Here is a 27,957-nt window from a genome sequence, read left to right as displayed (position 1 = left end):
AGAGAGAGAGAGAAATGGGTATGCTTGGTATCAAGCACAAATTTTATGCTTGGCATCAAGCCCTCTCTCACCCTCCTCCTTATACTGCTTATACTGCTGGTAATCCTGCTTATACTGCTGGAAATTGTTTCTTGAATTTACATATAGCGAATGCGTATAAGTATTAGCATATTGTTTTTTAATTGTGGTTATTGTTGGCAGCTATCCTCATATGCTGATCCTTTATTTCTATAAAGGAATGGGTAGTTCTAGAGTTTAGTTCCATGGACTTCAATGTACCGTTAGTTTTCATATTTGCTTGTTTTCAGTTTCCAATATTTAGTTTTGCTATGTTGCATATAAACTGTGATTTTTACAAATTGTGATTGTGCGAGTGAGAGAGAAGTTAATTGAATCTGCCACTACAACAAAGAAATTAAGAGAGTTGAAGACAGTAGATAAGAGGTAACTTCCTAAGATATATGTACCTGCTACCGCACTTATAATTTACTGATAATTTCTTTTTAAAGCACAAATTTTTTGGTGGTCCATGGCAATAAAGAGTTTTTATATTATGAAGAGAGGTCGACGATGTGGCATTTTTTATAATAGGGAGGAATGCAAAAAACAAGTTGATAAATTCCCAAATGCCGCATATAAAGGTATGCAACGTACGAAGAGGCTTTGATTGAATGGGATAAGCACATCATCGCTCGTGATTCAGTATCCAACTCAAGGCGTGTCCAGACACCTATTTATGTCCAGTGTCCAGTCACCTGATTCAGCATCCAGCTCAAGAACTACTATTTCCCCCATCTATGCTTTTGCATTAGGTTCAGTGTTTACAATATTAGTGTTTGTAGTATGTATTGTTGCAGTATTTATTTTTTTTCTAAATTGCAAAAAGTATGTGATTGTGAGAACTTTCTTGGATATTCACTCTATTGTGTATCTTGGTAATATGTATAGTATGCAAAAAGTATGTGATTGTGAGAACATTCTTGGATATTCACTCTGTTGTGTATATTGCAAATGCATATGTATATTGTTTTCTTGTCTTGTATACAGGAGCATGAGCGTTTCATGCTAGAACAACTGATGAAGTAGGAAAGAAGAAAAGGATTGGATTCTTAACGTATATAGATGTTAGTAGAGGAGATAAAAAAAAAGATTCGATTCGATTCTTAAAGTACGTGTTTATAGAGGCAACAATGGGAAGCCTTGACATCAAATTCAAAGACAGCAAAAACATCAGATAGCTAGCTAGGTAGGTAGGTAGGTAGAGAGTGTTATGCTGGGAAATGGGGAGTGTCGACCTCCGAAAAAGAACGTCCAAATTAAGTCCGTATGCATGCTTAATTGGGTCTCACAAACAAGAGAGAAGATGTAGTAATCCGGGTTCCAGAAGCAAGAGTACGTAGTTGGAGGAATTACGTGAACTACTCTCGAACCGGTTCCTCCATAAAATGTAAGCACACATTACTGAGCCGCTATTTCATGCACGTGAACTACTCTCGAACCGGTTCCTCCATAAAATGTAAGCACACATTACTGAGCCGCTATTTCATGCTATAAGAAGCATCCACCAAAGCGTGCCTTGAACAGTTAATCCACCAAAGCATCTTCCAAAGCATTCCATAGCAGACCATTACCGAACGCTGCTATTTCATGCCTTTAAAAATCGTCCCCCAAATCAAAATAGTAACAAAAAAGAACAGCCAAACCGCTATTTCATGCCTATAAAAAGCTTCCATCCACCAAATCAAAATAGTAACAAAAAGAACAGCCATAGCTGACCACCATTAGCAACAATTAGACTTGATTTAACAGTCAATAAAAATAACCAAGATGACAAGAAATGAATATGCCAATTACATCTTCAATCAGACAAGGTGACAATATATATTACATAAATTTTCCTTGATCAACAGCACAGGAGATGCAAGATCCAGAAGTATAGATCTATAGCATGCACATGCCATCTTCTCTTCTGAATCAAATGCAAGCTCGAGCGTATTATTGAATTTTGCTCTTAAAGCCCAAGATTTTAATAAATTAATCTTCTCTTCACAACTTGTCATGTTTCTTCCAAATACAATGTTGCCAACCCCAATGTTACGATGTCGAACATGTATAATCCAACGATGTAGGATGTAATCGTCAGGTAATGAATCCATTTGTCTAGCCATCATTAGCGACAAAATATGTCTACATACAACACCATTAGTTTCAAACAAAGCACAAGTGCAAATGAACTGCATATGACTGACCTGATCATAAGTAACCACCTCACATTTTCCTCTATCTGTAAACTTACAGATCTTGTATTCAACAATGTCCCCATCTTTTCTCAATTCTTCACAAAACTCAGTACCAAATCCTTTGAATTCAGTTTGGAACACATCAAACATATTGTGTGTATACATTTCTCCAACTTGGACCTCAATTGGATGTCCAAGGAGCATGACAGGCTTTGTGTTAAGACTCTTAAAATATTCATTGGCTTCACATAAGTGACGATGAGTTATTGCTTTTTCATATTGTGCCACAAACTCATGCAATTAAGTCTGTGAGTTAACATACCCATCAAAGAATGCATTAATACTTTCACTCATTTGGCTCGATCTCATTCCAGCAAAAAAAGTATCCTTCAGATAACATGACACCCAGTGTTCTCGACAATTGTAAACTGTTTGCAATCATCCATCCCCTACTTAATTTATATCAAACTTCTCCTTCATCTCAAGCCAATATCCTTCACGTTGTTCATTGAAGAACTATTATACCACAAGCCCCGGTACCTTTGAAACTGTTCACCATAACGATGTCTTGTCGTTGGAATAACGGTGTCTTGTCGTTGGAAACACTAAGTGAATAGCATTACACATTGGTTTATTCTGATCTGTTATAATAGCACCTGGTTCAACCCTATGCATGCATTTCAGTCATTCTTGAAATAACCACACAAATGTATCTTCTTGTTCATCGGCTAATAATGCACAACCAAGTAAAGTGGACTGTCTATGGTGATTTACACCAGTAAATGGAGCAAATGAAAGACTGAACTTATTAGTTCTGTATGTCACATCAAACACAATAACATCACTGAATTGCAAATAAGATGCTCTTGATCTTCCATTGGCCCAGAAAACACTCCCCATTTGTCCACTATTGTCTACTTCTAATGCAATATAAAATTCTGGATCATTCGCTTTCATACTCTGAAAATGTCGAATGATAGATATGCATTCATGGCCAATATTGTTGACTCTTTGGATTCTGATATAATCAATGCACTGTTGTGGTGTCACTAATTCACCTTCTCTTCCATTGGTTGCATTGATGACGCGAGAAATAGTGGAAGGAGGCATACCTTCTTCTCGCAGACTATCAATAAGTTTTTTACATCTTTGAGTTTTATGGAATTGTTGATGTGATCTGTGCATTTTTGCTTTGTCTGAACTACTCAACACATGATTTGTATGTTCTTCAACAAACCCCGTGACCTCCCGCGATTTGTCCTCCAATAATTTAACTCGCATCATTGTCTTACACCCCACTCGGGTCTCTCGCCGTAAACAGATCTATGCATAAGAGTTATAATAGTTATAAGCTTCTTCATAACTATTAAACTTCATTCCTAGTAGTGGTTTAGGAGCATTTACAGTATTAGCCGCAATTTCACTTCTAATAGCACTTGATTCTCCCATTCCGAACTCTACACTAATTGGATTTGTTTCCTCCATTCCGAACTCCTAAAGAAGTAAACAAATTCAAAAATAACAAATTTAATATTTCTAAGGGGGTTAGAATTTAATAGCAGTAAGTTTAGCTAACAAAGATTTTTTTTTTTAAGTAAAATTAAGTTGTCATTGTACTAATTAATAGTAGTAAACTTACGCCATCCACAAGAAACAGTAAACCCTCTACCCCTCGTACAAAAAAATGAAAACACAACAAGCATTCGTCCACTATTGTATATTTTGTTTTGTAAATCCTTTTGAAAACATGAAATTAATGTGGTGTTGATGAAAAAATATACTAATATTAATGTGAGGCATGGCAATCTGCAACTTGTTTTGATGAAGTTATGATATTTTGACTAATGAGAAATCACTAAAGATTTTCATAAGAGGAGCCTACAAAAATAGCAGAGGTAACAAGCAAAAAGTTCGCTCAACATGGATATTAATAGCTAAAAATCAACTTTACAGCTACCTTAATATCTTTCAGAAGCTGTAACTCTCTCACGAACACGTTTCAGAGGCCTCCATCTGGTATTGCTCGGATGCTCGATTTAGGGAGGAGGAAGAGTCTTGGATGAAGCTTTTAAGAGCCGCGAGATCTAGAACTTCGACGAAGGAGGAAGGGGCGGTGGGGGGTCCTGCAGTGCCTTCGATTTGTGGGGGAGAGAGTCTTGGATGACGCTTTTCGCGCCGTAGCTGCGCCATCTCATCTAGACTCGCGGAGAGGAGCGAACGCGGGGGAACTGTTCGCTACATCGCCTAATTTCGCATTAGGGAGGAGGAAGGAGTCTTTAGATGAATGCTTTCTGAGGAGGCCACGCGCACGATCTGGACTCACGGAGGAGGAAGAGGGGGGGGGTGGTGCTTGCAACGGCCCTTCGATTTGGGGAGGAGGAAGAGTCTTCCAACCGAATAGATTTGGGGGAGAGGGAGATTTAGGATAAGCTTTTTGGGGAGGAGGAAAATATGGTCATCGGTGTTTTGAGATTTACGATTGTCTTGTAGGAGTTTTTTTCAATTACACCCTTGCAGCGCACGCTGAGGAACGTGCTAGGCTCACTGTATAGTTTCTTCCATATATTATATTATATATATATATATTATATATATATATATATATTATATATATATATGAGAAATATGGAGAAACTTGGTACTAAGTTTTTTCATTGAACTTGGTAGTGAGGTGGCCAAATCTCACCCCTACATCATGCCTCGAAGATGGAGCCTCTTTTATGGAGTAGGTAAATAGTGATTGAGGCTCTTTCTTCAAGGCATGATGTAGGGGTGAGATTTGACCACCTCACTACCAAGCTCAATGAAGAAACTTGGTACCAAGTTCCTCTATATTTCTCATATATATATATGAGGAATATGGGTATGCTTGGTACCAAGCACAAAATTTATGCTTGGTAGTGAGGTGGTATATTATCCTCCACTCATTCAAATGGGGGGATCACATTCATATGGGTTGATTCAACCCATATGAATGTGATCCCCCCATTTGAATGAGTGGAGGATAATATACCACCTCACTACCAAGCACAAATTTTATGCTTGGTACCAAGCATACCCATATACCTCATATATATATATAGACACACACATACTTCATGAAATTATCATAATTTATTAGAACTATTTCTATTTGAGAAAATTATCACAAACATTCAGACAAGTAGAAAACCGCCGTTTGTATCACAAAAAATATATAACTGCTTTATGATACTATAATATAAGTCCATAGTTATTTTGACAATTACAAAGTACATAATAGTTTGTTGTTTTTATCTAAAGATCATGACAATTTTATAAAATATAAATAAAAACAAACGACATTTAATTCTTGGCAGCCGTAAGTAAAATCCACAGTAGTTTCTCCAGTAAAAATATTTTATGATAATCTTGTACACTCCCCACTCAATAGTTCAACATAATTTTGTGAAATTTAACACCTTTTCTTCCCTTCCTCTATGCAGGTCAGTAACGGCTCCGAACACGAGCCACATCACTGATATTGGCTCTGCGCGTCCAAAACGCCGCAAGCCAAATCCTGGCAATGAAGAGCAAATAAACAACAAACAATTCCCACAATATTCATCTCGATTACGCCCGTCCAAAGCGCCCTAAGGTAGCAAAAGGCAAAACATCCAGTCCCAAGGGGCAAACAATACCAGACCGTATGCGATTAGCTAATGTGCTATTAGTGCTGAAACTTAAAATAATAACATATTACTATTTTTCTGAAATAATTTCTCTGCAACACATTATTTCAGCTGCATAAACAAATTACTTATTAAACAAATTACTTATACTAGATAAAAGAAGCCAATATCTGAAGATGAAAATGGGTTGCAATATGTAAGGCAAGATCAATATCTGATTGCGTATGCCTTGCTTCCAAACCTATTTATTTTCACGTTAATGTGAAGGTCTAATCATATTTAAACAACAATCAGAATCATTCCATAGCCGAAGAATACTCTCAACTCGATGAAGGTTAAGTTTCCAATGAAGTTACAAACAAACTTAAAAGTTTCTAGCATAAGCTAATATGCCAGGTTCAAAACCCATTATCAGCATAATTTATCTTTAACATTGTATAACCGCAATGTTCATCATAATACTTGGGTGCTAAATATGCAAGACCTGTCAATCATTTATGGTACTTCACAAATTTTCATGAAAAAAGCTTTAACCATAGCAATTGCCGAACAAATTTAAATAATAACGTTTTCACGAATGGAAGTTTAAACCTTCATAAGGTTGCAAATTATTCAACCAGTGAACGGATGTCATTAGCACTTGCAAAATTCTCATTCGCATAGGACAAAACCAAACCTGGAACACATCGGATATGCTAAATATGTACCATAATCCAAATAAAGGATTGACAACGCAGATCCTATAAGCTGAATACCCAAGCAATTAGTCTTTGGTTTGGACTTTGACGTTAAGGCACCTTACTGTTTACAAACACCTTAATGTTTAAGGAAGCTACTTGCCGAAGAATGAGAGGAATAAACAGATGGAATATTCAGTGGCATAAAAAACCCTATGGTCCATATAAAGACAGGAAGCAGAGCATCCAGCAGATATCTCTACCTGCAAAAGATATCTAAAACCCTGCATGTCTAGAGGCATGATTAGTTGTGCTATCAATATCTCAGTTAACTTTTTCCATTCTTCCATATCCATGTGATTAGATCATGATGAACTACAGCATTCAATTTGACTCACTCAGGCAGCAGTCACTAAGCACTTAATCAGACCTAACACCAAAGTAGTACCATGTTACGGTTATATATAATGACCAACATGCAACTAGGAGTTAACTAAAACCTAATGACAGTGATTTCTTCAAACTCTTTGAAAACCATTTGCAACTGCCTAATTTTTTAAGGAATTCAACAGCCTTCTTAAACTGTCAAACGTTTCCTTTTACTTCTTACCATTTATGGAAAATACTAGAGAAAACTCACCTTGAACTCCAGAAACTACACTCAACAAGCTTAATCTAAGAAAACAATTAACCAGTTCAGAATGATAAGCATAATAAGTGAAACTTGCACCACATGGCTTGAGTCTTAAGAGTCAGACTAGTAATCACAATGGATTTTGCTCCTAGAGGGTGATTTGTCAAATAATATTATAACAATTACAGTTGTAAACAAACCTCCCAGGTGAAATGCGAGGTTATTCTCTCATGTAATGATCTCAAGTACAATTCAGCTGTTCACAACTAGCACATCCTAATGGAAACTTTTGTTGACAATTCATTCATAATTGACAGAGGCTGACAATGAAGCCGTAATACTCCAGATAGCAGAAATAAGAAAAAAAAGAAGAAAGAAAACTAACCATGTGAATATTCATAAAAGCAGTTGAAAACTAACCATGTGAAGATTCATAAAAGTTGTGCACTCAACCATGTACATCAAACATATCAAGTCAAAAATGATAAATTGTCAATGGTATCTTAATGCAAATCAGGGATCTATGATAGTTGCTAAATTGTTTACAATTATTCGACACAGGGGACAGTAGTAAGTTATTTCCTTAATACAAATCAACACAACAATAGTTTACAATTGCTCAACACGGAATGGTAGGAAGTTATTTCCTTAATAGGAGTCCACACAAGTTGAATATCACTTGGGGGCTATTGGTTGGGACAAGTTGGGGCCAAGTGGGATAATTGTTCCAATAGAACAATTTTATCCTTTGAGATATTTTGAGGGGGGTAAGTGGACAAGTTGGGGTAATGGGATAATTGAAGCTTTGATTTGACAATTCATGTGGGATAACTAATGATGTAACACCTTACGAAAATATAATATATATTTATCAATTAAGTCTGAATTAATTTATCCAATTGGTTTAGTATATCATCTAGAGTGTTATAATAAAACAATACATTATTTTACTTTATACTAAAATATAATATGTTATATTAAAATTACTAATTAATTGTAACTATGTTTGTTGTTATTAATTAATATATTATATTATATTATAATAATATGATATATTATATAATAATTGATATACTCTATACGGACATTATATTTATTATAATATTTCAATAATATAATATTTAATTTAATATAAATATAACTATTATAATATTTTTATTTTATTCAATACAATATTATTTAAAATATTATATTATTATTAAAATATACTTTAATAAATATGATATATCATGATAATTACTATAATTTAAATGGGATAATTGATGACATGGCTCCTTATTAAAATATAATATATATAAAAACCATAATATATAAATATGTAAACACTAAATTATAATACAATATTTTATATCATAAAAATACGACAATAATAATTTTATTCTAATTCTAACTAATAAAATATATATTAAATAATATAAAGTAATATTATAATAACATAATACTAATATTATAATATATGAAAATTATTAACTAATATGTAATAATGATATATAATAATCAAATAGCGGTCAAATATACATATATTTAAATATTCTAAATAATAAGAAAAATCATATAAAAATCTAAAAATTCTATAAATGCATACTTGATGCCTAACATGAAATAGATGTGTAATAATTACATAATATTAACTAAGTACTATAATTATAAAGATTAAAGAATGAAAAAACATACCTGTTTAATAAAAATACCGTTATCAACTCATCACAAATGCCAGCCAACTCATCACAACTCAGCTCTGCCTCTCCCCCAATAGTAGTACTCATGAGTCGCGACATTCATTCTCCCAAAATCCTAATTAAATAACAAAAACTTTCTTCCTCCACCTTTTGAAAACAAACTCTATATATAAACTAAACAAATACCCAATACCAGTACTCTGCCTCCTCTCTCCCATCCATTTCAAACCCACCCGACCCTAGGGCTAGGGCTCTCTCCTCTGGCCTTTGTCTTTGAGACGGTGGAAAAGAAAAGAAAAAAAAAAGAAAAAAAAGAAAGATTTACAGCACTAACCGGCTAAAGCAGCGGCTGAGCTGCCTCTTTCGGCTCCGACCCTCCTCCGAACCTCATGCGGTTCCACCACATCCGCCAACGACAACATCTTCACCTCCTCCGCCGCCGATCGACCACTCCCTCTTATACTCCCCCTCCTCCTTCCGCTTCCTCTCCCTCGACTGCGCCTCAGCCTGCCAACCCACCAAAGCTTCAGACCCCATCGACGTCGACCAGAGGGGGCATCGACCGGAGGCGGCATCGACTGGAGGCAGCGCTGGAAGGAGTCAATCAAAGTCGAAGGAGTCGCAAGCGGCTAGGGCACAGAACTGAATCGGGACGGGATTTGGGAAGAGATGGGTTGTTGTTTATTTAGTTCGGGTCGGATTCGGGTCGGGTTCGGGGAAGATTTAAGATATCATGTAGCGGGTTTAGTGCTTTTAAGCGCTAAAGCGCCGCTATTACGCGCGTTTCGAGTGCGTAGCGGTTTTCTCCGCCAAATCTTGCCGCCATCCCCTTAAGCGTCGCGGTGTAGCACCGCGACCGCAATTAGCGCCGCGATAGCGGCGCTATTTGCCGCTTTTTACAACTAATAATGTTATATTAGATAATATTATATAACATTTTATTATCTTACGTAATTAGTAGATTAAGATATATTATACATTATAATACATTTAACATATACTAGATATTTAATAAATTAATGCTTCAAAATTATCCCACTTTCTCCATGATTGTCCCAAAGTTAAGAAAGGGGTAATTTTTGGAGGTTGAGGGAAAAAGTTGGTATAAAAGTGAGATAATTTTTGGAAAAGCAAAGGTGATTGTCCCAATCTCATTGTCCCAATGAATAATCTTGAAGTGAAATCTCAATCCCATTGTCCCAATGAATAACATCATATAAAGTAAAGTCCCAAAAATTGTCCCACTTACCCTAAAATTACACCAACCAATACCCCCAAAATAAACCACCCAAAACCAGAAAAAAGGATTCAATGTCATTTCATTAGCGGCTTGCTCAGAAAAGTCTTCATGTAACTATTGTGAAGGATCAACATATGGGTATTAATGAATGACAAATTTAACCAAATTCTGATCAGTTAGCTCAAATTTGATTAGCCTATTGCAGAATATTATACAGTGTAGATCATTTTTCTTTTCACCAGTTATTTCACAACTATGGAAGCCAAATTTACCTCTATTTTCAGCAGTTGTAATTGATACTTGAGCAAGACAATGTTCTAAAAGAAATCGAGAAAAAACTAAAATTACTTTAAAAAAGCATGACCGATGACCTCTAAGTAGAGCAGCCACTAACAGCGTGCCCAAATGCTTTGAACTATCCGTCAAACTCAATCCACATCGTGTGCCTATGTAAGTAGGTGTGCTCTCTAACTACAGAGTCAACCTTTTAGGACGTTGTTCATAGGTTAATAGTAGATAGACCTCCTGTACCATCGCCAAATTTGATGGTAAGATCTCCTATACCATTGCCAGATTGGACTTATAACTCCTTTACTTTTATTGTTGCAGATAAATCCCCTGAGTGAAAATTTTGTCTCTTTTCAAGGGGTATCTGCAACAATAGGTTTTCATACAAGGGGTGCAACAATAGAAATCTTTCAAGGTGGTCTATCTGCAACAATAGAATTACAGGATTAATACGTTCGATTTGGTGATAGTACAGTGGTCTATCTGCAATCAACCCTTGTCCATATGCTTCCCAATGCCCATCCAGATCTACTCCACGTCTAATGCAGACACCCATCCAAATCCATTATCAAGTATTGATACTCAAAACTAACGAGCACATGCAGTCGACTTAACTTGATAAAGATCCCATCCCTAATGACATGCTTAACACAAATGTCCAATTGAACAAACCCCAGTCAATAAACTGACTAGTTCTGCCCAATTTGACAGGAGGCAACATCCTCCCACTCTATCTCACTTATTTGTTGGGGAAAATTGGGCCAGCTCTGCTACTACTATATTACATTAGAAGCAAAATGAAGCACCTAAGGGGAGGCAAGAGAAACTACAGTTGAGGATCAATCTCATTCCATGCAAGACTGTTAGACATGAGATAAGCTGCTTTTACAAATTCACTTGGGGTAGTCACCTAGAACTTAAAATAGGAACTGGGATAATCTGTGGGATAAATTTTTAAAGGGTAAGTCACAAAACTAGAACAAAATTTTACAGTGTTAGTCAAGTAGAATTCTAACAAAACTAGAATTGGGATAATGGTACAAAATTATCCCTCTTTTTTCATTTTTCTATACAAAAATGAGAGTTCTAGTCTCTCAAATTATTCCAAGTTTTAGCTTGAACTAGGTGGTAAAAACTAGAACTCATATTTATTTTGTTATTTTTTATATTTTTTCTTTACTTCTTTCCTATTATGGTTATCGCCGTCATTAGACCATCATTATAATAATAATTGTCAATATCTTATAGTCTAACCAAAAGCTATTTAATAGTAAAAAACATTCTTGTAAGCAATTATCAATCAATAATAGTAAGTTTAAAATACATAAATAGTATTTATATCTTCAAAATGCATAAATATATACTTCATGATTATAAAAAATTATCCCATATTATTTTATCAAAATATCCCGCTTCACAAAATTGTTCCTATTTATCCCACAAAAATATCCCACTAGCGAAAAATTATTCCACTTTAACAATTATCTCATTTTGCATGAGAAAGTCTCAATTGACTAACACCCCTTAATAAAGAGCATGAGCCAGATTTTTTTAGCAGTCGATTACAATATTACTCCGTGTAACCCTGTATATACATGTGTGCTCCACATTAGCAGACACAAAACATATTGACAAGTGCACAACTGCAATGATGAAGAAAGACTGATCCCAAGAGAACACTGTGCTAGGTTGCAAGTGCTGAGAAATTAGACGATATTGATAGGAAATTTCAAGATGTGGCAAAGATTTAAAAAAAAGTTTTAAGAACTTACTGAATTTCCTGAAAGTTAGCAACTATACCCTATAAAAGAACAATATTCATGTCAATAAAGATTAATACAAACATAATAATACACATTTTGAACTGGAAAATCAATGAAATGATAGATAAATCAAATGAATCAATATTATTCAAAGAACGAAAAATTACCAAAACAAATTTCAAAATACAAGCCTTCCAGCAAGCCCATCTTCAAGGAAAAGCCTCCAGAAGACCAAAACATAGATCAGTTATGAATTAATGCAAGACATAATTTAAGAGAGAGACAATCATCAGTGTGAAAGAGTTTCCCACTAAAACAGGACTTGTAAACAACTCTTGGCTTAATCAGGATATGAGAAATAACCAATTTTTACCATCCATCAATATAGAACCAACCTCAACTTCTAGAACAAGGTAAAGGTTAACTTACAAGGCCTAGAGCTTCAGTTGGTAGGTAACTTTAAAACAATCAAAAGCAAATGACAAGGAGTAGAAAATATCAGATGGAGGATTTAAAAAATCATATTAATTTAGCAATAATTCACAAAGGTGCCCACAAAATGAATGATATGGGATTCAAATATGCACTTCTTATATTCTGATGCCTGACTACATTTCAGGTAAAATAAATTTGAAAGCCCAGAGTTCACAGTAAGGACCTCGAAAACAGAATGGTCAAAAAAAGGAAGTAAGAAAGAAAGAAAGCATATGCTAACAGAAGAAAACATTAGATGGAGCTATTAGTTGAGAGATAGCTGGCAAATTTTCCAACGATAGGATTCATGTGGAAGTCATATCAACATTGTTCTAAATCTAATACCCCTAAAAAGAAAAAAAGAAAGAAAGAAGCAAAAAAAGAACCCACATGAGCAAGATTATGGTAAAATAAATTTGAGACAAAGGTAGTTTATGAAGTAATTACAAGACAAGTAAAAGGGCAAAGTTTTTGAGTTAGACAATATTCAGACTAAAAGGCGTCAAAGTCAAACATACTAGCATCCCAACAAACAGACCAGGGTACCTTTCGTTTGGCTGCCTTGTGGCATCTAAAACATGGAATTGGTAGCCTCAGAAACCCGCAGAAACCCTGAATGAAAGAAAATGTTAGACTCTTTGATGCCTCAAATACATCTAGTTTAAGATCATTTTTGAAGTTAATATGCATAGATTAAGTAATGTCGATATGGCAGGCTACCCTGCCAGCAAATTCCATAAATATAGTAACAGCAAGATAACCCACAATAAAAGATAAAAATGAAAGGCAAAAGAAATCAGCAAAGTTAAAGTTATTTAAGAACAAATTATTCTAAGATGTAACAAAGCATTTCATTTTCTAAGAGATAGAATCTAATCATTTTCTAGATTCCAGCTAAAGAAATGAAATCACAATGAAAGTAAGGTGTAACTGAAGAAATATAAACAAATGTTTGATGTCATAAATCTTCCAAAGTTAATCAAATATGTTTTACAAGAGGAAGACGCCTTTGGCGAGTTGTCTTACAAGAAACAGAACACAACTGACAAGAATTGTCATGTAGGAAGGTTCCAGATCGATCACGTCTTCCATCCTTCATCCACATCAAGTACCAACCGAATGCTCTAGAGCCATTGTCTCATTGATAAGACACAAATGGTGAAGAATTAGATGGGCTAGATAAAAAGTATATTACAAGATAGAAGCAAAGCTCAATTTTATTTGCAGTCTAATTCAGCATCTTAATTCACTTGCCCGTGATAAAGGGATGACTTAGTGCTTGAGAAACTGTCATCCTCTTTTCTGGATCCAGAACAAATATTTTTTCTAAAAGATCTTTGAAATTGGCTACCATCTTTGGGTCTTCGCCTGGGAAGCCGGAAATGAGCGAATTAATGTCCTTAGGCTTAATATTCAGAAGCAGTCTCTTTACAGGCTGCAGAAAAACATTGGAAGGGGTGAATGAATACAAGTATCTTTGTCTCAAATGACCTATTAATTTATCAATAAAAAGAAGTGCCAGATAGCTTCCAGGAGGGGGGGAAAAGAACTTGCCTTCCTAGTAACAGGGTCCTCCTCATTAGCGTGAAAATTAAAATCTTGATCAAAATGCTGATGCGTAAATAGTCCCTGTTACATACATAAAAAATTAGTAATAACAGAAAAACCAAAGGCACAATGATTTTCATAAAATTTTAAGCACATGGCATCACAAGAAATTCTGATTAAGAAGGCAGACAGAAAATATTAACTGAATGTTCCTGAAATTATCCTTCCATTTGTAAGGTATGAAAGTGCACGCATAATAATATAATGCCAGGAATTGAATGCTTCTAGCAAGATAAGGTAGATAACAATATGTCCCAAACTGAACACATAATGAGAAGATTATATGTGATTGTAATGTTACCTTTCGAAGCATCTTCTTCGGGAAAGCACCCTTCAATTCCATATGAAGTCGAAGCATATCATTATTAGTATGACCTGGGAACAGAACCTTCCCAGAGTAAAGTTCATACAAACAACAGCCAACTGACCACATGTCCAGCGGGTGATCATATTCCAATCCAAGAACTGTAATAGAAGAAGCCAATCACAAAAAGGCACAAATAGCATATAGTCACTAGAACAAGAACATAAACTCCAAAACAGAAGGCTAATGAGATTATTTATACTTACTTATCTCCGGTGCTCGATAGAAGCGGCTAACCAAGTATGGTGTGGGCTCTTTCTTATCAACCTCCATTGCATTGCCAAAATCACAAAGCTTCAGCACATTCTTTCCCTCATTTACCTAGATGAGAAAGGAAAAAAAATTACTTTTATTGATAAGGATTCGTATATGTTGCAACGTGTATACATAAAAAGATAATCGCGTGAAAGTCATTTTATTACCTCAGTTCTTAAGTCTATTTAATTGCAGAATGAAGTCACAGATAGTATCCCCTTCATCATCAATATATATTATTATTTGTCCATGCAGACCAGAAAGGATGGCTAAAATTATGAACTACATCATGTACATCAGTTCCATTCTTAGATAGAGTGGCAAAAGACAGCAAGACGAGAAATAACAAGGACTAGAAGACTAAGAAACAAGAAGAATGTACATAATAGTGCCACAAACATGTAATCAAGGAACGCAAAAGAAGAGACTCAGGATAGAAGAATTAAAAACAAGATATCAGTATTTGCAAACTTGAAACAACAGAAGCCAATTTCTGGCAAGATGTAGTGAGCAATCAACAAACAGTGCCATGGGAAACAAAAACAGCATGTACATCAGACCAGAAAGGATGGCTAAAATTATGAACTACATCATGTACATCAGTTCCATTCTTAGAGTGGCAAAAGACAGCAAGACGAGAAATAACAAGGACTAGAAGACTAAGAAACAAGAAGAATCTACATAATAGTGCCACAAACATGTAATCAAGGAACGCAAAAGAAGAGACTCAGGATAGAAGAATTAAAAACAAGATATCAGTATTTGCAAACTTGAAACAACAGAAGCCAATTTCTGGCAAGATGTAGTGAGCAATCAACAAACAGTGCCATGGGAAACAAAAACAGCAGGACCCCCTTCATAAAAAAGCGAGATCAGAGCATTGTTTGGAGAGGAAAAAGTTATGATTAGGAAAGAAATCGTTTCAGGGCTTGAAATGAGTAGCTTCTGAAAAGGGATGTCACGACATCAGGTACAGAAAGCTCTTAAAGTGCATGCTAATTATTTGCATGCTAGTTATAGTGATATGAACCAATCATGCAAGTTCTTTCAAGTACAAGCACACGCAGGTACCAATATTTAGGTATAGTAGTACATAAATATATAGTGTGCTATTGGTGATTGGGGAAAAAAATGTGTGTTATTTGGTGATTGATATAGTAAAAGTTGATGAGACAAGATAAATAAATAATTTCTGCGGTAGAAAGATGAGATAAGCTTTGGAATAGATTTAAACTAAGACGGACGAGAACAAAATATATGGGATGTAATTTTATTAACTATGATCACTAGTTATATTCGCACTTCTTAGAAAGTGAAAGCATTCACTGGCAAATATCTCTACCAATCAATAAATTTATACTGCTATTCATTAGTCCACAATGAAGGTTAAATTCCTGGAATGCACAAGCAGAAAAGACCCCAAGACTGCACCAAAATCAGAACCTTAAACATCAATTATCAACGTACAGCAAAATTATGCCAAAAGGATGACAATACCTACCAGCATATTATCTGGCTTTATATCACAGTGTAGTATGCCACAATTTCTCAGATGCTTCAATGCAATGAATAGCTGCTTTGCATATGTCCTCACACCAGTCAGTTTAAGCCCAATATTACGACCAAATTTCTTTAGAACCTCACGAAGATTCATATGAAGAGATTCAAAAACTAAACAAAGATGGTTCCTGTACATAAAACTTGAAAGAAACCTAACGCAATGCCGTCTGTCCTCAGGATCTGCAGCAGCCAGCGTCCCTAATATCTTCAGCTCATCTTTGCCTGCCTTATACCTGTAATGTAAGACATCCAAAATAAAAGGGAAAACAGGAAAACCATAAGAAACGGACCGACTAAAAATTGCAACAAATCCACTTCTCACTCACATAGTCTCATTGCTGCGTATCATTTTTATGGCAACCTCTTTCGGCTCACCCTTTCCAGCTTTAAGATCCTTAGCACGCACAACAGTTGAAAAAACCCCTTTGCCATGCGCTGCAATAACTTCATATCGACCATCAAGAACTTCACCAAATCTGTAACCTGGGGAGGGAATGAGATAGAAATTAAGGGGCTGTTTGGTTCATTTCCATAAAATTATGGAAATGGATTTCCTCACAAAAAACCAAATTCAAAAAAAATTTAGGATATCTAAGGAATCCAAAACTTATGTTTGATTTGGAATGATAAAGCAAAGAATAGGAAAGCATATCTAAAACTCGTGTTTGTTTCATTTCCAAATAATAATAAAAGAACCATCGTAGAGAGGCAAAGATGAGCTAGCAAATATGTCAACTTTCTAGCCCATTTCCAAGCCAAAAGATAGGATTTGTGCTGTCCAAAAAAATCACTGTTTTCTCTCTTTTTAAGAAACCTTTTCTTAAAAAAAATTGAAACAAACCCAACTTTTGGAATCCTATAATGGCCCAAAACCTACCTTTTGTTCCAAAAATGTTGGTTTCCTAAAATTTTGGCCCAAACAAACAGCCCCTAAGAGGATACCAACTAGTCACTTATGAAATGCCAAAGAAAGATGCTTCCAGAATATAGTAACATAAATTACAGGAAAATATTTCATCTAGCTTACTGTAATAACCCTCAGCATCATCCCAGTTGTCATGAAGGCCACTTCTTTCCATCTGCAAACCATCACCTTTGCCCTGCATAAGGTATGCATAATGAGAACAACATTGAACAAGCAGTAGGCAAGAGAAATGCTGGAGTATACTGTTTGGTACAGTTCATCACTAGTAAACTATGGCGCATGGACAAACTTACGTTAGTATGAACACAACACACTAACATGCAGCAAATTCTTAGATACACAGGAGACAAGAGTCTGACTTGCAACTTTGCAACTTTAGGGTATGTGTTACATGACAAGTATTTAATATATGGCAAGTTGGCAACTTGAAGACAAAGCAATTCCCTGTAGCATTACTTACAACAACATTGGAAATGAACAAAATCAGAAGACAGCAGCAACTTCATGCACTGGACAGCTTGATTAGAGGAAGTTAGCACTTCAATCTGACACTAAGGATACAATTTAGCCGATACGATAGGCACCCTAAAATTAATCACACAACAATAACATAAAAGTATCGTTACGAAGCTTACCGTCTTCTTGATGCCAACAGGTGATTCTCCAAAGATATCATCGCAAAACATATCAGTTGATCTCTCACTCTGGTAGAAAAGACATGAAAAACAAGTTATTATCATTATCTAATTCGTAAATAACATTAACATGCTATGCTAACATCAATCTACAACTAAAATCTTACATGAACATAGCATTAATAACATTAGCATGCTAACCTTTGGAGTACCTTCACCAAGCCCCGCGGCACCTCTCTTCTCAGGGGTTGAAGTCCCATTAACTATAGGAGATTTACCCAAGGCAAATGGTGGATCAGCAACATAAGCTTCAGAGGAATCTTGCTTCACATCTGGGTCTCCTGGAAGAGCTTGACCAGCAGAACTCTCAGTAGCTGTCTCCCACATTTTGTCTTTATCCAGAGATTTCTTGTCCTCTGCAGTTTAAACATGAATATTGCAGATTGGAATAATTTAAGACAACGGATGCATATGTAAGAAAGGATACATGAAAATGATAAAAAAAATCATTAAAACAGATTCCTTTCTACAAGAAAAGTAATAACAACTCTAACGTAAATTACCTGCAGGATAATTGTCAGGTGAAGATTCGATATGTTTATGCAGCTGCTGTTGTTTATACTTTTCCAAGATGGCTTGCCTCCTTTTTCTGCTCTCCTCCTTAATTTTCTCAAGATCTTCTTCCTCCTGTTTGGCAAGTTGCTGTTCAATTCTTTCTTGATAGTCTTCTTCATCTTCCTCCCTATCAAAATAAATCCACAACCCATAACCAAAAAGAACAAAGAAAAAACAAAAGAAATTAAACAGAATGCTCACCTTAGTGACTCCCTTTTACCTTCTTGAAAATCATGACTAGCGGAAGTACGCTCCTTGGAAAGCACCTTTGATCTCGTTCTATCTCTATGTTGTCCCTGTTCCTCATATTTTGAGTGCCTAGAATCTCTTTGTTTGTCTCGATTGTTAACTCTATCCTTTTCAATTTGCCTATGATGTTCCCTATCGGTATCTAAATCCAGTTCCCGCCCCCTAGTCCGACTCCTATCTCTATCATAACCATATCGATCCCTTTCCCTCTCTCTGATGACATCCCCTAATTCGTCCCGGTTTCTATACCTATCCCTGGTTACATCTCTTGGTTTGCTACTTCTGTCTCTTTCTCTCCTTTCTCGGTCCCGATCATGCTTGCTAGAAATACTTGAACTCCTATCCCTTTCCCTCCGATGTTCTTTAGTCAAGTCCCTTCCTCTATCACGATCACTATGTCTGGATTCTCGCCTTTCATGTCTGCTATAACTAGAACTTCTCTCTCTTTCCTTACGCACCCCTTTATCCATATCTTTTCGTCTATCATAATCTTCATCTCCATGCCTATCTTCTAGCTCATCGCCTCTCTTATGATAACTACTCCACTCCCTTTCAACGTGACTCCTGCCATTATCTGCTTCGATCAGTCGACTTCTAACCTTGTACCGCTCCCGCCCATCATCCTTGTTGCTCCGATCATAATCAACATCCCGTGACCTTGATCGAACCCTTCGATGAACTTCACCATGGTGCCTTTTGCTTCCTAAGGAATGATCAGAAGTGGTTTCATTGTCTTCTTCCATATATTTGTACTTCATTGCGTTGATACTTTCTTTATAAATTGGTGAAATTGACCTTTTCTGACTTTTTAAATCACCATTACCAACATCATTATCTTTATCAGTTGATTCTTTTCTCTCTGCACAGATATTCTTTGAGACTTCACCTTCTGAATTAGCTCCATTGAATTTTGGAACAGCTTCAATCTCCCCTCTTGGAATATCAAGATGCTTAACCGAAGAATCAACTGCTTTCAGTTCTTTATCGGAGTAAATTCGATCCTCTCTAAAAGAATCCTGCAACAAAAAACAACAAAATCAAAATTTTCTCTTCCAAAACACTCACTTTTAGAATTTATCTAAACAATTTCAGAGAGTTAACCAAAATAATTGAAAATAGATATCAAATAGATCAAGAAACAGACCAAATTTGCAGATTCCTCAACAATTTCCCCTTCTTCAACAATCTCTCCTTCCTCCAATTCCCCATCCTCAACCATCCGATTCGTATCAAGAACTCCTCCCTCGACTTTTCCATCTTCAACAATCTTCTCCTTGTCCTTCTTGCTGTGTCGATGGCGGTGATGGCGGTGATGGCGGTGGCGGTGGTGTTTTCGCCGCTTCGCATCGCCCTCCGCCGCCTCCGGCGACGGCGATCGGTGCTTCTTCAATGATGGAGACTGAATAGGCTCTTCATCTTCGATTTCCATGGCGAAAATTGAAATTTTTAGGGTGAGGGTTTGTGAAGGGCGCTATCGGTATCGCTCTTTTAGGGCTTTTTCCGAGGCTGAGATCTATCGAGGATTTAGCGAAACGGCTAAATAAATACGTGGTAATTGTGAGTAAGATTGAGAAAGCGTAACCTCCGGAAAACGCCCTGACCTTTGGAGTTATTTGTATAAAACCCCTTACCATTAAAGTTTTAGAAAACAGCCCTACGTATTTACCTTATTCTCGCTCATTATTCTCATTGACATATCTGAATTTGTCAAGTGAACTGGTATAGTTCTTTTTACTATTTATTTCAGACATGTTTATTATTTTGTGTGTGATTTTTAATATGATTTTTCTCGTATTCATGTATTTTATGATTAGATTTTAATCTCTTGTGCTATATTTTCTATAAATTTCTATGTAAACTGATATGTGCTTCTCCTTCTTATACCTTTGGATGATTTTTATCTGGATTTTTTCAGTATCAAGTATAACCATTGCTGCGTTTTTCATCTTTTAATAACAACAAAAGGGGAGGTCAAGTGTGAAATTTGTGGAATTTGAATATTTTCTTTGCATGAGGAAGTTTTTCAGCGAGGTGTGTTTTTCAAGTGGTTTCATGTTCAGATTTGGTTTGAAATTTTAAAAAACATTTGATGCATTGTTTAAAGGGGAGTTGTTATAATACCTGTACATGTTTACACTTTTCATGAATGCATGATGTAGAGGGAGTATTGCATATCTTTTCCTTTTGCATGAAAGTGAATTTGTGCTTATTTTTTGTTGTATCTATCTATACCTCAAATGTGCATGTTTTTCAGCATTTTAAATTTCAAGTTTGTTATTATTAAAAGGGGGAGATTGCTAGGATGTAGTCCTTTCAATAGCTCTTGTTTGGATAATGACAAACTCTCATTTGGTACTAGCATTTATTTGGGATGATATAGTACATGTGAAAATAAATATACAAAGGTTATGAGGCAAAATGATACAAAATTTAACATTTACGTTGATTTCAGCCTTGGAACCATCAATGATCTACAGTGAACCATCGATGAGCCTCGTTGATGGTCTACAGTGAATAATCATAAAAATTCTAAAAAAATTAATTTGGAGCCACAGATAGTCTACAATGAACCATCGATGGTCACCATACACCATCGATGGTGTACAGTAACTAATTCTAGATTTCTAGAAACTCAAAATCAAACCATCAAGGATCTACAGGCACCCAACTATGTGTTATGCGCAGCGGAAATTTCGGCAGCACTTCTGGTGCACAACAAGAGAATAAGATCACAACTAAATCTCTGTTTCACAAAGAAAACAAGAATTGACAGTGATATATCTCAACAAAGTGGGATATACACTCTTCCTCTCATCAGTTCTAGGACTGACTTGTCAAGGGAACCTATAGAGGTGGTTCGACAAGTTGCCTACGTCCACGGGCTAAGGAGGGGGGAGATCTACTATTAGAGAGAAAGATGATACAGATAAGGTTTACAATCACACAAAGTCTCACAAATAAAACCCTTAAACAAACTCTCAAATCTATCACAATTTCTCTCTCAAAAGGGATGCACAAACTCTCTCAAAGTTGGCTCCAAAGAGTGCTCAAAATCTCCTCAACACAGCCGAAAGTCCTATGCGTTCTTTTTCCCCACGTCCCCAAAAACCCTTCCTATTTATAGCTGAAGAGAGCGGGTCTGGATCGGATGTGGAGAACTCCGAATCTCCTTCAAGTGTGGCCCCCGCAATCATGTGGGTGTGGGCGGCTGTCTCACGTGGAAAAGAGACACACGCATAGGTGTGGCCCCCTCTTACAATTCTCCACCTCGGTGAAGTTTTTTCTAAAACTGAGCCGACACCAAATCATTCAAATGTCCCACTTGTTGTGTCTAGTATGTCGTGAAGTTAATTCACGACAACGGACTCAATCCACAATAAGTCGGGAACCCAAAATAGAGCTCAATCAATGTCCCCCATCAAAACCAACTAATCCAACCGGCTGCATCTAAACATTGCCTACATATCCTCTTGCCTAATGAATCAAGCCTCGCGTAGTTTACTCAAATGGCCTCCAAAGGCCTCAACACCGAAGAATATTCAAAAGTTTCAAATAATGACCAAACTTAACATCCGAAACAACTTTGATCAACATATCTGCAGGGTTGTCCTTTGTATGGATCTTCTCTAACATGACATCTCCTTCATCCAAGACATCACGAACAAAGTAAAATCTGACATCAATGTGCTTCGTGCGTGCATGATAGACCTGGTTCTTTGCCAAATAGATAGCCGACATACTATCACAATATACCTGAATGGTCTCCTGTGATATCCCTAAGTCCTCTAATAATCCATGCAACCATAAAGCCTCCTTTACAGCTTTAGTCACTGCCATATGCTCCGCCTCTGTAGTAGAGAGAGCCACTGTAGACTGAAGTGTACATCTCCAACATACCGATACTCCTGCCAATGTAAAAACATATCCTGAAGTAGACCAACGCTTATCAAGATCCCCCGCATAATCTGAATCCACGTAACCAATACAATCCTGCTCTGCCTTCATATTCTTCTGAAAAATCAAACCAACATCCATGGTACTTTTGATATACTATAGAATCCACTTCACGGCCTTCCAATGACCCTTCCCAGGGTTGTGCATGTACCTGGATACTATGCTCACGGCCTGTGATAAGTCTGGTCTCGTACACACCATAACATACATCAAGCTCCCACTACACTGGCATATAGAACCTTCGACATGTAATCTCTGTACTCAACTGAAACAAGTGACATCAAAGCTGAAAGCTTAAAGTTGGGAGCCAATGGAGTACTCACTGCCTTTGCATTACCATCAAAGCTGAATTTCTTCAACATCTTCTGCAGATAACTCCTCTGTGTAAGCTTTAATCTCCCCTTCGTACTGTCTCTCTTGATCTCCATACCCAATATCTTCTCCGCCTCTCCAAGATCCTTCATCTTAAACTCGGATGACAGCTCCTTTTTTAACTTTCGAATAGCCGAAGAATTCCTGGAGGCAATAAACATATCATCAACATATAGTAACAAATAGATGTACTCACCATCTTGTAGCTTGTGCATGTAAATATATGGGTCATATAGGCTCCTTGTATACCCTCGGCCAATCATAAAGTCGTCGAATCTCTTGTACCATTGTCACGGCGATTGCTTCAATCCATAAAGAGACTTCTTCAGCTTGCACAACAATTCTTCCTTTCCTATAGCTTTCAATCCTGAAGATTATGTCATGTAGATCTCATTATCTAATTCTTCGTGTAGAAAGGTCGTCTTCACGTCCATTTGGATCAAAGCCAAATCCAGTAGTGCCACTAATGTTAATAAAATCTAAATCGATGAGTGCTTCATAACGGGTAAAAATACCTCGTTGTAATCAACGTCCTCAAGCTGTGTGTATCCCTTAGCAACCAATCTGGATTTGAATCAAATATCCCCAATAGAAGATACCTCCTTCTTCGCATATACCCACTTGTAACTAATAGCTTTCTTGCCCTTAGGTAGCTTTGGAAGTTCTCAGGTGTCGTTCTTCTAAAGAGACTACATTTCCTCCTCCATAGCATTCCTTCACCTAATCGAATCAGAGCTAGACTCTGCCTCCCTGAATGTGAAAGGAACCAAATTGTCAACGACCTCCACTGATAAAGCATATGCAACCATGACATCATCATATCTAACTAGCCGACGAATCACCCTCCTAGGTCTGTTTGCTTCAATAGACTCCTAAATATGACCCTGCTCCTGAGTCTCACCATCCAATGTATCCTCTAAATGCTCGACTGTCATCTCATCTCCTCCTAGTGCTACCTCTGTAGGAGCCTCAATGGATACAATGCTATCTGGAGTGGGTAGAGTCATATCATCATCCACCTGCTGTAATATCTCTCCTATCTGGTCTTCCTCCACCTCCTGAGGAACTTGAGGCTTCATCATGTACGCCTCATAGAATGTGATATCTCTGCTAATGACCATTTTCTTGTCCTGTGGATCTCATAACTTGAAGCCTTTAACTCCATCTCTAAATCCCATAAAGACTGCTTTCCTCGCCCTCGGATTTAATTTACCATTACTGACATGGTAATAAGCTAGATACTCAAATATCTGAAGCGACTTATAGTCACTAGCTACCGAACCAGACCAATGCTCCATTGGAGTCTTCTCCTGTATCACAGTGCATGACAACCTATTCACGAGATGGCTTGCATAAACTAACGCATCGGCCCAAAAGGATCATGACAATCCACTTTGTGTCATCATACATTGCACCTTCTCCAACAAGGTACAGTTCAACCTCTCAGCCATCCCGTTCTGTTGTGGTGTCTCACGAACTGTGAAGTGTCGTCTAATGTCATGATCCCGACAAAACTGTAAAAACGGATCACTCTTATACTCTCCTCCATTGTTCGAACGAAGAGTCTTCACCTTTCTACATGTCTGCAGCTCCACTTTCTTCTTACACTCCACAAAAATATCGAGGACCTCATGTTTATGCTTCATAGGATATACCCAATTTGTCCTGGAATAATCGTCAATAAAAGTGACAAAATAGTTGGCCCCACCAAGTGATGTGTGCTTAAAAGGGCCCCAAACATCTGTGAATGTAGTCCAATATACATTGGGTATTGTAAATAGTGGTGTCAAACTTCACTCTCGTCTTCTTCCCAAGTACACAATGCTCATACAGCTCCATCTTGTAGGTCTTCACACCTTTCAATAGCCCCTATTTCGCCAATGCCTGCAGGGACTTATCACCAGTATGTCCTAAACTCATGTGCTATAAACTGGTAGTGTCCTCCTCTATAGTGATAGAAGCTGCCAGACCCCATATAACTGTCTTGCCCTTCAAGTAGTATAGGTTATTTTTCCTGACACCTCGTATTACCATCATGGACCTCTTTGTGACCTTCAGAGTTGTATTCTCCAAGATCACCCGATAGCCAGCTGCCTCCAAAGTTCCAAGTGAAATAATATTCTTCGTCAACTACGCCACGAACCTTACTTCCTTCAGCTTCCAAGTCACCCCGTCACACATACGGATTTGAACTGTACTAATACCACTAATAGGACATACGTGATCATTACCCATAAGTACGACATCTCCTCTTTCCAACTCCTCAAAGCTAGAAAACCAATCCCTTCTAGGACAAATATGGTATGTAGCACTAGAATCTATCCTCCACTCCGTAGAGTCAGTGTAACAAACTGATGATAATGTTGAGCATGAAAAGCCCAAAGAATCCGTATCTGAATTTTCATCATAGCCCTGATAACATTCACTTTTGAAGCTTGTACAGTTTTCATTTTATTCTTCTCGACTTTATCTTTTAACTTTGGGCACTCGTTCTTCCAATGTCATTCTTCTTTACAAAAATGACACTGGTTCCTACCAACACTCTTATGGCCACCTCTATTCCTCGATTTTGAGCGGTTGGATTGCCAACAGTTTGGAGTACGGTCTCGAACTGCTAATAACATCTCCCGATGCCTTCTCGGAGGGTTCGTTATCATTTTTCCTCGATTCATATTTTACCAAAGCTGGGGTCACCTCCTTATAACTAACAGTAGTTCTATCATTGATCATAGTTAGGACAAAAGTACCATAATCATCCTCCGACAACGAACACAAAAGTAGCATCGCCTTATCTTCATCCTCAACCAATATATCCACATTGGCCATATCTGAAAGCAACTTCGTAAAGTTATTTACATGCTCCCTAATGGAAACTCTCATCTTCATCTTGAACTAGTAAAACATCTTCTTCAAGTGAAGCCGATTCTCAATGTTTTTAGTAAGATACTTTTCATTGAGCGTTTCCCACAATTTTTTTGCCGATGTCTCGTTCATCACATTATAAATTAGATCCGGCGTCAAGCATGACCTAATAACTCCACAAACCCTACTGTTCATCTTCTTCCAAACGTTGTTCTCCATATCATCTGGTTTCTCTTTCAACTTAAGAGAATCCTCTAAATTTTGTGCATACAATGCATTCATCACCCGACACCTCCACAAACCAAAATTGTTTTTGTCGTCGAACTTCAGAATATCAATCTTTGTATTATTAATGCTCAGACTCTGTATCGCCTTCGAAAGAGATAATCCTGATGTGCTTGTTTCATCCATGTTGTAGATCTAACTCTTCAAATAAGAATCCTTCAGCGAATCCTTTGAACAAGCCCCAAGCCAAAAACTAGGCTCTGATACCACTTGTTGTGCGCAGCGGAAATTTGGCAACACTTCTGGTGCACAACAAGAGAATAAGATTACAACTAAATCACTGTTTCACAAAGAAAATAAGAATCGACAGTGATATATCTCAACAAAGTGGGATATACACTCTGACTTGTCGAGGAAACCTAAGAAGCTATTACAAATCACAGAACAGCAAAACAAACGAATTTTACGTGGTTCGGCAAGTTGCCTACGTCCACGGGGCAAGGAGGGGGGAGATCTACTATTAGAGAGAAAGAGAATACAAATAGGGTTTACAATTACACAAAGTCTCACAAATAAAACCCTTCAACAAACTCTCAAACCTCTCATGGTCTCTCTCTCAAAAGGGATGCACAAACCCTCTCAAAGTCGGCTCCAAAGAGTGCTCAAAATCTCCTCAACACAGCTGAAAGTCCTCTGCGTTCTTTTTCCCCACGTGCCTAAAAACCCTAGGAACGAATCATTCCTATTTATAGCTGAAGAGAGCGGGTCTGGATCGGATCTGGAGAACTCTGCATCTCTTTTAAGTGTGGCCCCTGCAATCACGTGGGTGTGGGTGGTTGTCTCACGTGGAAAAGAGACACACACACATAGGTGTTGCCCCCACTCACACTATGGTGCTCTGGGAACCGTCAGTGGTTGTAATGAACCATTGACTGTGACAAAAAATTTTGACAAATTTAAAGAGTTAACCATAATTGTTCATTGATTCCTTTTATCTCTAATTTCTACTATGATTTGGATATCTCTTTCCTAATTTTTGAGAGGTTATATAAAATTGAAAGATATGATTTTTTTAAGAGAGTTCTAGGGTTTGTAAAACAAGAGCTTTAAGAGAGAAAATTTTAGGGTTTGAGAGAAAAAGATTGATTTGTGATTTGAACTTCCAGAGCCTCAACATACTCTTTCTTGTTATGCTCAACAACATCCAATTGTCTTAGCGAAAGGAGTTGCCCTAGAAATTAATATCTATGTCGTTCTTCATTGAGTTCACTTAAATCTTTTAAAAAATGGTTTGCTAATCAAAAGGGCTAAAAGATCTATCTGTTTTTGTGCTTAAACTATTTTTGGTAGTTTGTTTCAAACTTATTTTTATGGCTTACTCAAGTCGGTGAAAATTGAGAGTTGGGACTAGCTAAGACTAGGTGTTACTTGTTGTGGAGAGTTTGGTTAGACGATTGGTTTCGGATAGATTTCATGGTGTGATCTTTGTAAGCCTATTAAATCGGGTTGTGATTCAGGATAACTCTTGGCATAGTCGGGAAGCACCTTCATGAGAAGGAAGAGTGAATGTAGAATTGTTGTCCGAACCATTATAAAAATTTTACGTGTTCTTTGGTTGTTTTTTGGTGTGGTTGTTTGCTTTTTAATTTTCTACATTTTCGCTGCTTACTCTGTATTTTAGCAAGAAA

At 37.0% G+C, this 27,957-nt stretch overlaps 1 protein-coding gene across 15 annotated transcripts; it reads right to left on the bottom strand.

The window, feature by feature from the left end:
* LOC109851485 (serine/threonine-protein kinase prpf4B) lies at positions 5,543–20,391 on the bottom strand. 15 transcript variants are annotated; one of them, XM_020421644.1, is made up of 17 exons: positions 20,001–20,391; positions 18,809–19,872; positions 18,556–18,734; positions 18,194–18,408; positions 17,993–18,061; positions 17,460–17,532; positions 16,759–16,915; positions 16,590–16,665; positions 16,374–16,502; positions 14,824–14,938; positions 14,555–14,718; positions 14,200–14,274; positions 13,672–14,080; positions 13,192–13,257; positions 12,339–12,392; positions 12,181–12,209; positions 5,543–5,934 (listed from the first exon to the last, which is right to left on the bottom strand). In XM_020421644.1, the coding sequence occupies exons 1-13, from the start codon at positions 20,283–20,285 to the stop codon at positions 13,892–13,894; spliced, it is 2,790 nt and encodes a 929-aa protein (XP_020277233.1). In that variant the 5' UTR covers positions 20,286–20,391; the 3' UTR covers positions 5,543–5,934; positions 12,181–12,209; positions 12,339–12,392; positions 13,192–13,257; positions 13,672–13,891. The 15 variants fall into 15 exon arrangements, with proteins under 15 accessions (XP_020277233.1, XP_020277234.1, XP_020277220.1 ...); XM_020421645.1 differs by having other exon boundaries at positions 16,374–16,445; XM_020421631.1 differs by having other exon boundaries at positions 5,543–5,940; positions 16,374–16,665.

Source organism: Asparagus officinalis, chromosome 8, assembly GCF_001876935.1.
Source record: "Asparagus officinalis chromosome 8, Aspof.V1, whole genome shotgun sequence".
NCBI lineage: Eukaryota > Viridiplantae > Streptophyta > Magnoliopsida > Asparagales > Asparagaceae > Asparagus > Asparagus officinalis.
Note: the sequence above shows the minus strand (reverse complement) of the source record. Positions and strands in the feature narration are given on the sequence as shown.

Excerpts from the sequence above, each read along its gene's own strand:
- LOC109851485 (XM_020421631.1), bottom strand. The coding sequence starts at position 20,285 with ATGGAAATCGAAGATGAAGAGCCTATTCAGTCTCCATCATTGAAGAAG. Across the intron at positions 17,533-17,992 it reads CTGTTGGCATCAAGAAGACG|GGCAAAGGTGATGGTTTGCA; the intron begins GTAAGCTTCGTA and ends TACCTTATGCAG. Across the intron at positions 16,666-16,758 it reads ATACGCAGCAATGAGACTAT|GTATAAGGCAGGCAAAGATG; the intron begins GTGAGTGAGAAG and ends CTTACATTACAG.